The 14,310-nt window shown below is 39.2% G+C and overlaps 2 protein-coding genes across 4 annotated transcripts in view; one reads left to right on the top strand and one right to left on the bottom strand.

Moving 5' to 3' along the window:
- Positions 1–957: 957 nt before the first annotated feature.
- Positions 958–6,390, bottom strand: LOC141495544 (hemoglobin subunit zeta-like). Of its 2 annotated transcripts, none has more exons than XM_074197002.1 (4): positions 6,191–6,390; positions 2,828–2,955; positions 1,630–1,834; positions 958–1,226 (listed from the first exon to the last, which is right to left on the bottom strand). In XM_074197002.1, exons 2-4 carry the CDS (start codon positions 2,920–2,922, stop codon positions 1,098–1,100), a joined length of 429 nt encoding a protein of 142 aa, XP_074053103.1. In that variant the 5' UTR covers positions 2,923–2,955; positions 6,191–6,390; the 3' UTR covers positions 958–1,097. The 2 variants fall into 2 exon arrangements, with proteins under 2 accessions (XP_074053103.1, XP_074053102.1); XM_074197001.1 differs by having other exon boundaries at positions 2,828–2,871.
- Positions 6,391–10,903: 4,513 nt separating this feature from the next.
- NPRL3 (NPR3 like, GATOR1 complex subunit) overlaps positions 10,904–14,310 on the top strand; it is a 124,546-nt gene continuing 121,139 nt past the window's right edge. For both annotated transcript variants that reach the window (XM_074196978.1, XM_074196975.1), the window contains exon 1: positions 10,904–10,975. The gene's annotated coding sequence lies outside the window, so the exon portion shown is untranslated. The remainder of the gene's footprint in view (positions 10,976–14,310) is intronic.

Genomic DNA, 14,310 nt, shown 5'->3' with positions numbered 1-14,310 from the left:
TTGCCCCGAACCGTGTAGACAAAAAAGTGACACCACAGGGATTTAGCTGTCCTGAGTCCTCCAGTCAAGGAATCTTTGTACCACTGGTTCAGGGCTCTGGCTTGTCACTGGGAAGGCATTTAGTGCCATTCCCACTTCCCAGGTCTGAGGTCCAGACCACAACCCACACTTTTCCAGAGAGAGTCTCTTGGTTACTTGTCTTCTCTACCTACCTAAAACTTTTCCTTTGCCTGCAATCAAATCAGGAATTTAAAACCTCCTAATCCCATCTTTAATCCTGTTGTCCTGCCCAAATCTACCCAAGGGTCTGTCAGAGTTGGGACTAGAGCACTGACTTTTGTAAAATCAGTAAGGGAATTTCCATGATTACTTAAACTCAGTATCTTTTCTCTCAACCTATACTTTTTTTTTTGAGAACACCCCTGTTCTTCCAGATACTAAATTGTGACACTTGATAGCTATCACTGCATCATCCCTCCTCCTCCTCACCTCCCACCAAATGCAAAGTCTTGCCAATTCTGCCTTTACAACATTCCCCAAACTCTCTTTAATCCCTTTTTCTCTTCTCACACAGCCAATACCCTAGGGCAAGCCCTGATTATTTCTCTTTCACCTGGGCTGCTGGCATTCCCTTTTAATTAGATTCCAGCTTTGTCCTCCACAAAGCTGCCAAGACAATCTTTCTAAAGCTAGACAGTTTACCTGCTGAAGAGTAACTAGAAGTTTCTTAATGCTTCTAGAATACAGCTTGGCATTTAAAGTCCTTTCCAATCAGACTGTGCCTTGTCTTGGTCAGTTTATTTCACACTATTCCTCTTTATGTACTCTCTGTTCCATTTTATCCCCTTACTTTCCCTTTCCCAAAGGATCTGAGACTTTTATCTTTAATTGATTTCTTTGAGTAGAAACCATTTTTAAAAATATGGAAAATAAACACAGAGACTCGGACTCCATTTATTTGTTTATTAGGGTGTCATGAAGGACAGAACAGTATCGGGATGGGGGAGACTGAAAGGGGATAAAAGGGTGAGGTGAAGCTTCAGAGCTCAATGTCAGTGAAGCCCTCTTTGTCTTCTCAGGCTCTAGGTCCAGGAGACTCATCTGTACTTCTCGGTCAGGACTGAACTCACAATGGACAAGAATTTGTCCCAGGCAGCATGGGCTTCTGCAGTGAAGTCAGCAGGAAAGTGGGCAGCAATGGTAACCAGGAAGCTGTGAGACAGGAGCTGCCAAGACAAAAGAGAGAAGAAAGTAAAAAATTGGGGTCTAGGGGAATGAATGAAACAAGAAAATAGTCCAGTGAAGATGAGGAGACAAGTCTGTTTGAGAGGGAAGAAAGGTAGGAATTGAAGGGATTAAAGGGAAGAATCAGGTTGGATATTGGAGACCAGAAGAGCAGGAGATGAGATATAGGAGATGGGGAAAAGCAGGGGAATTATTGTAAGTTTAGAAGGGAAAAGAGGTAAGAAGAATGGGAGGGCAGAAGGAAGAGAGACATTATGGTATAGAAGAAAGAAGTGAAAAGAACTTTGAAGGGATGGATGAGCACTTCTTGGGGAGATCAACTATCTCTCTCTAGGGCCCAAACAGGGGCAACCTCTATTGCCCACCTTGAACCCAAATTCTCACCTTGAAGTTGACAGGGTCCACTCTGAGGATGTAGGCATGGAGTTCACTGAGCTTGGACAGGGCTTTCTCAATGTTATCAATGTTCTTGACAGCATCCCCAATAGCACTAACCACCTTGGAGCCGTGGCCACGCAGCTGGGCTGAGCCAGAGTGCAGGTCAAAGTGGGGGAAGTAGGTCTTGGTCTGGGGGTAGCTGGCAAAGAGTCTGGAGAGAAAAAAACAGTAAAATCTTAACTGGGTCTGAGGGAAGGGTGCAGAGACTATAATGACTGAGGATTCTACTCTTCTTGTTCTGCTATTTATTGCAAACTTGGGCAAATCACTTCATCTCTCTGATGCTCACTCAGTTTCCATTTTTAAAATGGAAATAACCATTATTTCCCTCAGAGCTGCTTGCAAAGAATATACTTCCAGTATTGTAAAATGCTGCTGGACATAGAACTCCAGAGCACCAAAAGTGAGAACTGGTAGAGATTTTGGAATAAAAGTAGAGAATGTTAGAGTTGGAAGAAACTTTCGAAGATAAAACTAGTAATGACAGAATCAGAAAGTATAAGATATTTTATTAGAACTTTTAAAGTAATTCTATGGTTTGTTAATTAAGAGCCTTAGGACCACAAGGATTGTTAAAATTATTGCATAATAACACAGTAATCTCTGGGAGTACATTTGTTTTCATTTTTGTAGCCCTGAAAGATCTCTTTTCACCTATGAATTCACCTTATTGTTTATAAAGAAATACTTTTTAAGAACAGAGAATGGCAAAACTACTGGAGGGGACCTGACAGATCATTGACTTCGAAGCTCTCATTCTAAAAATAGGGAAGGGGGACAAAAAACTAGACCTCAAGAAATTAAGAGGTTATTTATCCAAGGTTAGACAAATTATATCTTGCTCTTCATCCTTATGTCTAAGCCAATCCTAATTCCTTAGAAGTGATGTCAAGCAGAGTCCAAAACTAAGGTTCAAGGTTTTATAAGACCAGGATAGGATATAGCTCTGTGCCTTCCTTGTCCTAAGCCAGAACCACTCTGCAAGGTGACATTTTCTGAAACTTGCAAAAAGTATTTGGGAAGGACCTGAAGTGTCCCTTTCAAAGTCCCTGGGATCCTTAACATCCCCCAGAATAACCCCCTTCCCAGATTTCAAAGAACAAGTGTGAAAGCATGGGGTCATGGACCCTGGGGTTGCTCTTACCTCTCCAAGGCCTCGGTGCCAATAGAATCAGCCTGGGTGGCGATCTTGCTCCAAAGGGTAGCAATGAGAGCTTTGTCAGACTTGGTCAGAGACATGATGGTTGTGTGAAGGGTGAGCTCAAGCTACTCCTGTGGTGAAAACTCAGGAAAAACTTAGACTGATTTCTGCTCTCTAAGGGTCCCCCTTATATACAGCTAGGGGCAGAACATAACTGGACAGTGGCCGTAACCATTGGCCAGTGACAGGGTGGCCTCCCAAAGAGGTGGGGTTATCTTATCTCTGTCTTAGAGACAATGGCTTGGTGGGCAAAAGATCTAGGGGCTTGAAGGGGGCTATCATGTCCTTCCATCTTCACAGAGACACACAAGGGGGGGCGTTGGCCATAACCCTGAACACAAGGTCCTGGGGAGAGATATGGAGGTCAGAGGGGCCCAGACCCTAGTGACTTGTCCAGTAAACTTTATTGGACTACAAGTCAAGAGATAGAGGTCTGACTCTGGCTAATTTTATTCAAGACTAAGCAAGTCCTTCCCTTTTCTGAGTCTTAGTTTCTTCCTCCATAAGGTTGAACTAGTTTTGGGAAGCATCACTGAGATGGAAAGAAAATTAGATGTAGAATGAGTTCAAATCCCAGCTACTTATGGCCCTGGGCCTCCAAGAGGGCATTGGTTCATGGAATGATTTTTAAGAGTCTTTACAATTCTGTGACTGTAGAGTATCTCTAAGAGACCTTTTAGGACTAACATTTTGTTAGTTCATGATATGTTCGTTAACGGGGTAGATCTTGGGGGAGGGGTTGTATATAAGTGGAAAAGGTGCATCACAAAGAGGTAGGGGGCTTGACTCAAATTCTCCACCTTCTTCATGAAGCTCTTCCTTAGTACCTCAGCACACATTGATTCCCCTCTCTTGAACCCCTGCCCCTTAACTTATATAATTACTCACACAATTTAAGTCTAGTCTCATGGTATGTTGGTTTTCAGTATAACATGAGCCCTTCCAACCAGTCTCTGAGCTCTCTGTCAGCAAGATTTTGTATTATGTTTCTTTGTCTCTCAATAGAATCCACCCAAGGCACGAGATCATAGTAAATCTTTTATCATTGTAAATCTTTGAATGATTGAAGACTAAAAGGAGAAAGAGAGAAGGAAAGCAGGAGAGAAAAAAGGAGAGAAAGAAATAGATAAGAAAAGATACAGAGAGAAGTACTGGGGGAAGCAACTTGGGAAAAGATTTTAAAAGGTACAGAAAGGGAGAAGGAAGCTACAAAAGGAGAAGAAAGGGGGGAAAAGGAGAAGGAAAAAGATATTTGAAGTTTTCCACAGTTTGACTCCCATTTTCCTTTTTGGTTTTATTTTATACCAATCTCCTTCAGCTTTCTACGTTCAAGCTAAAAATCCTAGTCTCAATTGATATCTTATTGTCTGATCTTGTTATCTCTTATATTTTTTGTTTCTTTCTTAAGGATATGATTTCTCTCTCATCATACTCAATTTGGATCAATGTACAACATGGAAACAATGTAGAGACTGACAGATTGCTTTCTGTGGGGGGGAGGAGGGAAATAAGATTGGGGGAAAAATTGTAAAACTCAAAATAAATAAAATCTTTAATAAAAAATCCTAGTCTCCTGCCCTTTTCCACCTCTGTGCAATTGCTCAGGCAGACCTCCATGCTTAGAATATAATTGTCTAAGCCTCATCTTTTTGGAATCCTCTTCTTTTAAGGTTCACTGTGAATACAATCTCTTCTAAGAAGTCTTTCCTAAACTTCCCCAGAGAATTGTGGTCTGTTTCTATTCAAATTATATTGGAACATTTTTTTCTGGATCTCTCTCCTTTGCCCCTCTTTTGGTCTATAGTGTACCATATCAATGTTATACAGTTATGTCCCCTATTACAAGCACATGGAAATTACTTAATATGTATTTGTTGACTTGAAAAGGGAGAAGGCAGCAGCTGGCAGAGGGAGAAGGGAAAGGTAGAAAGGAAGAAGGAAAAGGAGAGGAGTAGATGATATGGAAAAAGTAAAAGAAGAGAAAAGGAGGGAGCTGGAGACAATCAGGTTAAAAAGGAAAAAAATGAAAGAGAAATAAGAGACCAAAAAAGATGAGATAGACTGAGGAGAAAAATAAAGCAAAAGTAGAAGAGGAAAAAGAGGAGGAGAGAAAAAATGAAAGGGAGAGAGAATGGGAAAGGAAAGAAGGAAGAGAAGGAGAAAGGATGACAGAAGGGATGAGAGAAGAAGAAAAAGCAGAAAAGGAAGAAAAAGAGAGGAGAGGAGGGCAGATAGGTGGCACAGTGGATAGATCACTGGCCCTGGAGTTAGGAGTACCTGAGTTCAAACCTGGCCTCAGACACTTAATTACCTAGCTGTGTGGCCTTGGGCAAGCCACTTAACCCCATTTGCCTTGCAAAAACCTAAAAAGAGAGAGAGAGAGAGAGAGAGAGAGAGAGAGAGAGAGAAGAGGAAAAGAGTATAAGAGAGAAGGAGAGAAGAGGAAGAGAAAAGGGCATGTCTAACTTTAAGATCTAATAAAATAGAACTGTTCCGAATACTGTGACCCCTATTCAAGCATCAGCTCAGAGATTCAATGGGATAAAGACTGGATATAGGCAATGCAGAGAAATCTTGGGGAGAGTTTGGTCAGAGCCCATGAAACTGAATGAATGAAAAAAAAAGCATTAATTCAACATTTACAAGCTAAGTATTTGAACTTAAAGAGGAGCATACATTGATTCTTTTTTTTAAAAAAAATATTCTGTTTCAATGTATACCATGGAAACAATGTAAAGACTAACAGACTGTGAGGGGTAGGTGGGGGGAGGGAAGCAAGATTAGGGGGGGGAAAATTGTAAAATTCAAAATAAATAAATAAATTAAAAAAATAAAAAAATATATCTGTTTATTTTCCCAACTACATGCAATGATAGTTTTCAATGATCATTTTTTTCAAGATTTTGAATTTTGCATTTTTCTCCCTCCCTCCTTTCCCTCCCTCTCCGTCTGACAGAAAGCAATCTAATATAGGCTATATATGTAAAGAAGAATAAATAAAATTGGGGGAAAAAATTAGAAAGAAAAATCCTGTTGTCTACATTTAAAGCTAACAGTTCCTTCTCTGGATGTGGACTATATTTTCCATCACAAGTCTTTTAGATTTATCTTTGATTATTGTACTTCTGAAGTGAACAAGTCCAACACAACTGATCATTCTCTAATGTTGCTGTTAGTATGTATAATATTCTTTAATCCTTCACTAAGGATTAGTTCAATGCATAGATTCAAATGCCAAAAACAACATACATAAAAAAATGATAATCCTAGGATAGAACTGCCATGAGAAAGTTATTGGGATGGTACCTGGGGCTCGGGGGAAGTATCCAGAAACATCCAGAAACAGCAGTCAATTTGATGGGGAAGGCAGTTAGTTGACAAGGAGGCTAGGGAGGAGGGAGCAGGGAGAAGAGTGAAGAGAAGCATAGTTGCAACTTCAAATAATTTCCAGAAGAAGCAGTCACTAATCAGGAGGGGTGAAGGGGCCAGGGTGGATATTCCTCCAGGGCATGGTTTTTGATGTAGACAGAACTGGAAAAGGTGGCACAAGAATTTGAAGAGGGCAAGGGCAGGGACAGAGAAGAGGGAGGTCTTCTGAGTATAAAGGAACTCAATGGTTTCCATAAAATGTCTCCTCTTTGGAGTCAAAGATGATTCAGAAACTATTGTTCGGTTGTAATTCCAATTGAGGTTTTCTTGCAAAGATACTGGAATAGTTTGTTGTTGCTTTTGCCAGATTCATTATATAGAGGAGGAAATTAAAATAAACAGTGTTAAGTGACTTGCCCAGGACCACACAGCTAGAAAGTTTCTGTTTCCAGGCCCAATGCTCATTCCACAGTACACCCTAGTTGCCCATGGTCAAGGTCCCCAGTATTAGAGAATAAATGTCTCAGGAAAATGGAAGGGACCATACTTTTCTATATTTCCTATAGCTGACTGATATAAGCCCAGGACCACAGGAAAGATACCCTGAATGAATCCACTCTATCAACTAGAACTCTGTCGTTAGGTTTGGATTCCTCTGAGGACTGGGCTGGTGCTAAGGAGGACATTTTTTCCCAGGTGGAAGGTGATGTGATTTCCTGCCAAGTCACAAGGGTGGTCAAATACAGTAGGTGCAGAGACTTCATGCAGGTGAACGATCACTCTGTTTCCCTGGGAACAGTGGGCAGTGTGGTGAATAGGTTAAAACTGCTCCAGCGGAGTATTAGAGGGAAGACTTTCTATGAAGTATATCAAAAGAGGCAGGAAGAGAGCCTTGCCCTAGCTGGGAGGACTGGGAAGATCCTGTTCTGTGTGAGAATATTTATGAAATAGGCAAGTGGCTCATAAGGGGAAGCAAAGAACTTTTAAATAGTTAAGAAGGTAGCAGAGAGGGTAAAATATGTGGCCCACAAGAGCAGTGGTATGTCAGATCTGTGGTCAACCTTAGGAAGAACCCCTTAGGGTAAAAACTAGTCAAATTAGAGTCCTGGAAGTAGGAGTGGGGAAGGAATATTGCTGACATTTCCATTGTATTTTAAGGTTTTCAAAGCAGTTTAAATGCATAATTCAATGAAGTAGGTACTAACAATTATGCCATTTCCCAGTACTCTATTAGGTTCCAATTCTTTGTCATCACAAAAAGAGCTACTATAAATATTTTTGTACATATGGGACTTTTCCCCTTTCTTTGCTTCCTTTGGGGGTCTAGACCTACTGGATCCAAAGGCTATCTAGTAATGTTGAGGACAGTACCTGATTGCTTTATAGAATATCTAGACCAGCATTTCAATTAATGAGTCTGAATTATTGACATTTATTTAAGCATTTAAAAAAGTTAAAACCTTTTAAGAGTTGCAAAGTGTTTAAGTAAATGATCTCAAATGAACTCACAAAAGTGTTGTCAGGATTTTTCCAAATGGAGGAATAAAACATTAAATTGGTTAACTTAAGATCATTCAATTCTCTGCTGCCTCAGCCTTCCTATCAAAAAGGAAAATTCTTATAAGTTGATAAAGTGATTTAGCATTTCAGAGCTGGAATCAATCTCTAAAACCATCAGCCCAACCAGAACATTTTTTTAAAATTTTTAAATTAATTTATTTTCATCCATTGTACATACATTTTTCCAAGTTACAAAATTTTCCTCCACTTTCCCTTCCCACCCCCCTCCCCCCAACAGGGAACAGTTAGGTTAACATTTTACATATTTTGTTAAACATGTTTACAAATTAGTAATTTTTGGCATGAAGAATTAGGATTAAGGGAAAGAGATACATAAGAGAAAATTTTTATAATGTGTTCATCAGATTCGGAAGGGCTTTTTTTTCTGTGTGTTTTGTTTTGTTTTGTTTTTCTTCCGATGGGTGAGGATAATATAGACCATTACCAGTCTAATACAGTTGTCCTAGCTCTCTAGACTATCAAGAGGAGCTGCTTCCATCAAGGTTGTTCGTCTCATAATGCTGTTGATGTGTGCATTGTTCTCTTGGCTCTACTCCCTTTGCTCAGCATCAGATCCCGTAATTGTGTTGAACCAAAATCCATTGGTGCAAATGGAAATATATGTGTCTGAAACAGTTCAAGAACCCCTAATTTTAGGGGGCAAATCAAACTTTTTAAGGGAGTTTTGTAAGAATACATGGGCCAGGATGGTTATGTGGTGGCTTAAATGGAAAGGTTAATAGCAATATAACAGATGGCTATTGAGGAAGGGGAGTGAATAGGAAGGAAGGGCTATAGAGCAGTTTGAGCAGTCCTTAAAAAACACCAGGCTCCCCTAGGCAAAGAAGCATAGAATTTCAGAACTGTAAGGGATCTAATCCATTCTTATTGTTTGGAAGAGAAAATTGTGGCCTAGAGAGGAAAAATTAAATGGGGAATCCCTGGATAAACCAGGACCCAAACCCAGAAATATTGGTTACCAGTATAGGCTCTTCTCACTGTATCAAGGTACATTCTCTGCCTCTGCCTCTGCCTCTGCCTCTGCCTCTGCCTCTGCCTCTGCCTCTGCCTCTGCCTGTGTAGGGCAATGATAAGACCAGTCTGTCTTGTTTTTTTTCAGTCACAGTGTCATTAGGGACAGGGCTGCCTGTATGATTCATTTGTAAAGACACAACAATAAAGCTCCCTCTCCTGTGGGCATGTGCTAATTGACATTCCAGCTGGAGTTTCAATTCTTTAGCTGAAAGCAATGGAACTTGACTCTTGATCTTGGTTCCATCACTGAATTGTTATAAGTCCATCAGATAGAATTACAAACTCTCAGGGTAAATGAAGGAAGGGGCAGACCTCAAAGGTCATCTTGTCTAATTCATATTTGAAGCTCTAACTTCTCAATGTCATTGATGACTGGTCTCTAGTCATTTGACTTGAAGAGACTGAAATGATGGGGAATTCTCTACATTCCATGATGGTCCTTTTCTATGATAGACAGTTCTAGTTGGAAGTTTTTCCTCATGTAGACCTGAAATTTGTATCCTCTTTGTTAGTCTTGTTTCTGTTCCCTAGAACCAAGTAAAAAAAAATCTAATACATGTTCCAAAAGGCAACCTTTAAAAAAAATTGATGTCTTTTATTTTTATGTCATCCTCTTTTCCAAATATATTCCTTCTTTCTCCTCTCTTTAGAGAGTCATAGGGAATATAACAAAGAATAAAAAAAAAAGAAAGAAAAAAACCTGTTCAGTCAAATGAACCAATATTATTAATCAATTGATATATGGTGTTACAAGCCCATAGTCTCCTGCCTCTGCATAAAAGGGAGAAAGGTACATTTTCTCCCTTTTTTTTCTTCAGGATTGCATTTGATCATTATAATTAGACATCGGTTCCTTTTTGTTTTATTTTTCCTTTTACATTATTGTAATTATTATTTATATCATACTCTAGTTCTGTTTACTTTGCCTTGAATCAATCCATAGAAGAATATGATGCTATTTCCATATTTGATGTCCATAGTCATGTTCCTCCTACATGCTTAGATCATTTAACTAACCCTACCCTGGCATGGCAGGGTTTCAGAACTTTTTCTAAGAGTGGTAAGGGAGGTGGTCAGTAAAAAAAAAAAAAGGCAGTGAGGTGAGAGAAAATGAAAGTATGAATTAGAGAGGGAACAAGTAGGAAGATAATTAGAAAGGCATTTTAGTATCCTAGAGAAATGATAAGAACCTATTCTAGCTTGAAGACCTGGGGCAAAGAAAGGAAGAGATAGATTTGACAGATATTTTGGAAGTTGATTTGGAGAGTGATTCAGTGTGGAGGCTGAGAGAGTGAACAGTAATTTTTTTTAAGGTTTTTTCAAGGCAAATGGGGTTAAGTGGCTTGCCCAAGGCCACACAGCTAGGTAATTATTAAGTGTCTGAGACGGGATTTGAACCCAGGTACTCCTGACTCCAGGGCCAGTGCTTTATCCACTGCGCCACCTAGCTGCCCCTGATCAATAATTTTCAATAAAGTTCAGGTTTGATTTTGTCACTGCCTTATGCAAAATACTCCATATTTCCCTGTTACCTCTGGGATTAAATACAAGATCCCTTGTTTGGCATTTAAAATCCTTCACAACCTGATCCAGGCTACCTTTTCAGCTGTATTACATTTTGCTCTTCTATTTTTGATCTTCTTACTATATCTCACATGCTGTATTCCATATCTCATGTAGGGCTTTGTCTCTTTGCATTGATTTTCTTTTATATCTTAAATTCACTTCTGCCTCCTAGATCCTCTCAAAACCCATGACTCACCATCTTCCATCTGAACCTTTCCTGATCCTCCCCTTTGTTTCCTAATTACCTTGTATTTATTTGTTTAGGCATATATATGTGTGTGTATGTTTTCTTCCTTGATAGATTCTTAAAGAGACAGACTCTGCACTACCCACCCCCCACCCCCAGTTTCTAGTACAGCACAGGATGCATAATAGAAACTGATTGATGATGTAGGTAGAGGCTTTGCCTCTAGGTGACTCAGGAGGGTGATGATGTCACCAACACTAATAAATAAGATGGGTTGAAATTTGGGATATGTTAAGTTTGAAGTGCTTTTGGAATATCCAAGTGAAGCTGTCCAGCAGGCAGTTGGAAATATGGGATTGGAGAATTTCAGGAGAGTAAGTCCTTTGTCTTCTGACATTTTATATTCTAAGGGACCTTCCTTGGAGTCTAGAATTCTGTGTTCTAAAAGATCTTTTGTGATTTGACATTTTATTTTCTTTGTTCTAAGGTTTCTTCTAGGTCTAGCACTCATTATCCTCTTTGCCAAGATCTTCTCCAGCTCTGAAATTCTATATTCCATTTATCCATATTGCTTCTGTGACAAAATACAAAATGTTTTTTGTTGTGGTTGTTGAGTCAGTTCAATTGTGTCTGTCTTTTCATGACTCCATATGAGGTTTTTGTGGCAGAATACTGGAGTGGTTTGTTATTTCCTTCTCCAATTCATTTGACAAATGAGGAAATTTAAGCAAACAGGTTTAAGTCACTTGTCTAGTATCACACAGAAAAATATCTTCTTTTAAGCATTTAAAGGTTTACACAATCTGGTCTCTAACTTTCCAGTGTTATTTCAAATTTCTCTCTCTCATACATTCTATATCAAGTCAAACTGAACAACTAGCTAGTTCCCAAACAGCACAGATTATCTCCTACCTTGGTGCGTTTGTTTAAGTTGTTCCCTGTGCCTGGAATATATCCTTACTCTTCAGACAGGCCTGCCTGAAGCCTTCCATTCCTTCAAGACTCCCCTCGAGTGGGATTCTTCCCTTACTTTCCTAGTTATTAGCATTTTTTTCCTTCTTCAAAAATATCATGTTCTATTGTTCTATTAGAAACCAGGAGGGGATGGGAATTCAGGGAAACCTGGAGGGATTTGCATGAACTGATGCTGAGAGAGATGAGCAGAACCAAAAAACACTGTACACTCTAACAACAACGTGGGGGTGATGATAAACGTTGATGGACTTGCTCACTCCATCAGTGCAGCAATCAGGGACAATTTGGGGCTGTCTGCCATGGAGAATACCATCTGTATTCAGAGAAACAACTGTGGAGTTTGAACAAAGACCAAGGACTATTTACATTCAATTTAGAAAAAAAACTGATATCTTATCGTCTGATCCTGCTATCTCTTATACTTTATGTTTCTTCCTTAAGGATATGATTTCTCTCTCATCACACTCAATTTGGATCAATATATACACCATGGAAACAATGTAAAGACTGACAAATTGCCTTCTGTGGGGGGAGGGAAGTAAGATTAGGGGAAAAATTGTAAAACTCAAAATAAATAAAAACTTTAATAAAAAATACCATGTGTTTCCTTAGATATATATGAATATTTCCTTTCCTAGTGAAATTAAACTTCTTGAGGGCAGGGAATACTTAATTTTTGTTTTTGGAACCCCAGGTCTAGAACTATGCCCTACACAAATAGATGCCCAATAAATATTTGTTGAATTGCTATCAATTCTTTTGTTCTATGAAAAGGAGGTTTTTGGGGCAGCTAGGTGGCACAGTGGATAGAGCACTGGCCCTGGAGTCAGGAGTACCTGGGTTCAAATCCGGTCTCAGACACTTAATAATTACCTAGCCGTGTGGCCTTGGGCAAGCCACTTAACCCCATTGCCTTGCAAAAAAAAAAAAAAGAAAGAAAAGGAGGTTTTTGTGCAACTGCCTTGATGTGGGATGATTTTGGTGGGAGAAGACAGAACCTAGGATTTTTCATAGACCCTTGAGGGCACCAAAGAAGAGGGAGGCCTCAGTCATCTCAAGGCAATGTGAAGCTTCTGGACATTGAGGAAAAGAAGTACAGAAAGAATGGGAAAGAAAGCAAACTTTCTCATCTTAGAGTTTTGTCTTTTTTGGCAGAGCAGGTGGGTGGTTGTTGAATGGAAGCAAGGTTGTTCCTTTGGAAATGTCCACTTCTCTATAATTGAGGTGAAGGAAGGAGAATTATCTATACTATGTTATTGGTAATCCTGTAATCTTTTTTTTTTGCAAGACAATGGGGTTATTGTCTGAGGCTGGATTTGAACTCAGGTCCTCCTGACTCCAGGGCCAGTGCTCTATCCACTGTGCCACCTAGCTGCCCCTAAAGCAGTTTTTTTTTTACTTTTTAGGTTTTTTTTTTTTTTTGCAAGGCAAACAGGGTTAAGTGGCTTGCCCAAGGCCACATGGCTAGGTAATTATTAAGTGTCTAAAGTGGGAGTTGAACTCATGTACTCCTGACTCCAGGGTTGGTGCTTTATCCTGTTATTGGTAATCCTACAGTTCACCAAGGGATCCTTAACAATCTGCCAACCTGAGGCAGCTAGGTGGCACAGTGGATAGAGCACTCGCCCTGGAGTCAGGAGGACCTGAGTTCAAATCCGGCCTCAGACACTTAATAATTACCTAGCCGTGTGGCATTGGGCAAGCCACTTAACCCTGTTTGCCTTGCAAAAACCTAAAAAATAAAAAAGTAATCTGCCAACCAATTAATCTTCACTGATATTCACTTTCTTCCCCCAGATCTATTTTTTTTTTAGATTTTTCAAGGCAATGGGGTTAAGTAGCTTGTCCAAGGCCACACGGCTAGGTAATTATTAAGTGTCTGAGGTTGGATTTGAACACAGGTACTCCTGACTCCAGGGTGGGTGCTTTATCCTGTTATTGGTAATCCTACAGTTCACCAAGGGATCCTTAACAATCTCTATCCACTGCGCCACCTAGCCGCCCCTTCCCGGATCTATCTTGATAATGATAATGTAATATAGTGAAAAGCTTCAGGGTCAGAGGAACTGGAAACAAATCTTGATTCTAATGCTTTTATTGTCTGTGTAATGTTGATTATGAAGGTCATATCTTTGAGTCTCAATTTTCTTATCTGAAAATGAGACAGATTATATTACTTATAAGATTCCTTCTAATTCGATAAATGAACATACTATGACTTAGACTCAACCACAGTGGGAATTCAGATCCCCTGGAACTTTGAGATGCTAAGACTTGTGCAGGCTTTTTTTCCAAGTAGTTTGTAATTTTAGAAACTTATGGTGCCATATTGAAAAATTTTCAAAGTTCTGTTTTGAAAACAAACTCTGAAAAAGTTACCATTCTATCATTTTATATAATAAGGTTTTTCAATAATAATTCATATTTCAAAATGTACTAATTCCTTTTGTAATTAGCATCAAGGGAATTTGGAAGTAAATTACATTTTGAAATTTATAAAGCATTCGTTACTAAAATAGAAACAATACAATCTTAACTGCATGTAAAATGTTAAGATGAAGTGATTACCTTTTTATCAATAGATGATGAAAATGTATATAAAAAACAAAAAAAGATGTAAGTATGCTATTTAATGTAGTATGAGTATGTCTAACTGTATACCATTAGAATGGTAGATAGACTTAGGACCATATAATTCTACTACACCTCATTTCTGTCCTTTTCATTGAATTTT

This window comes from Macrotis lagotis, chromosome 8, assembly GCF_037893015.1.
Source record: "Macrotis lagotis isolate mMagLag1 chromosome 8, bilby.v1.9.chrom.fasta, whole genome shotgun sequence".
NCBI classification, from domain to species: domain Eukaryota; kingdom Metazoa; phylum Chordata; class Mammalia; order Peramelemorphia; family Peramelidae; genus Macrotis; species Macrotis lagotis.
The sequence above is the reverse complement of the archived record's forward strand: the minus strand, read 5'-3'. Positions and strand labels throughout refer to the sequence as shown.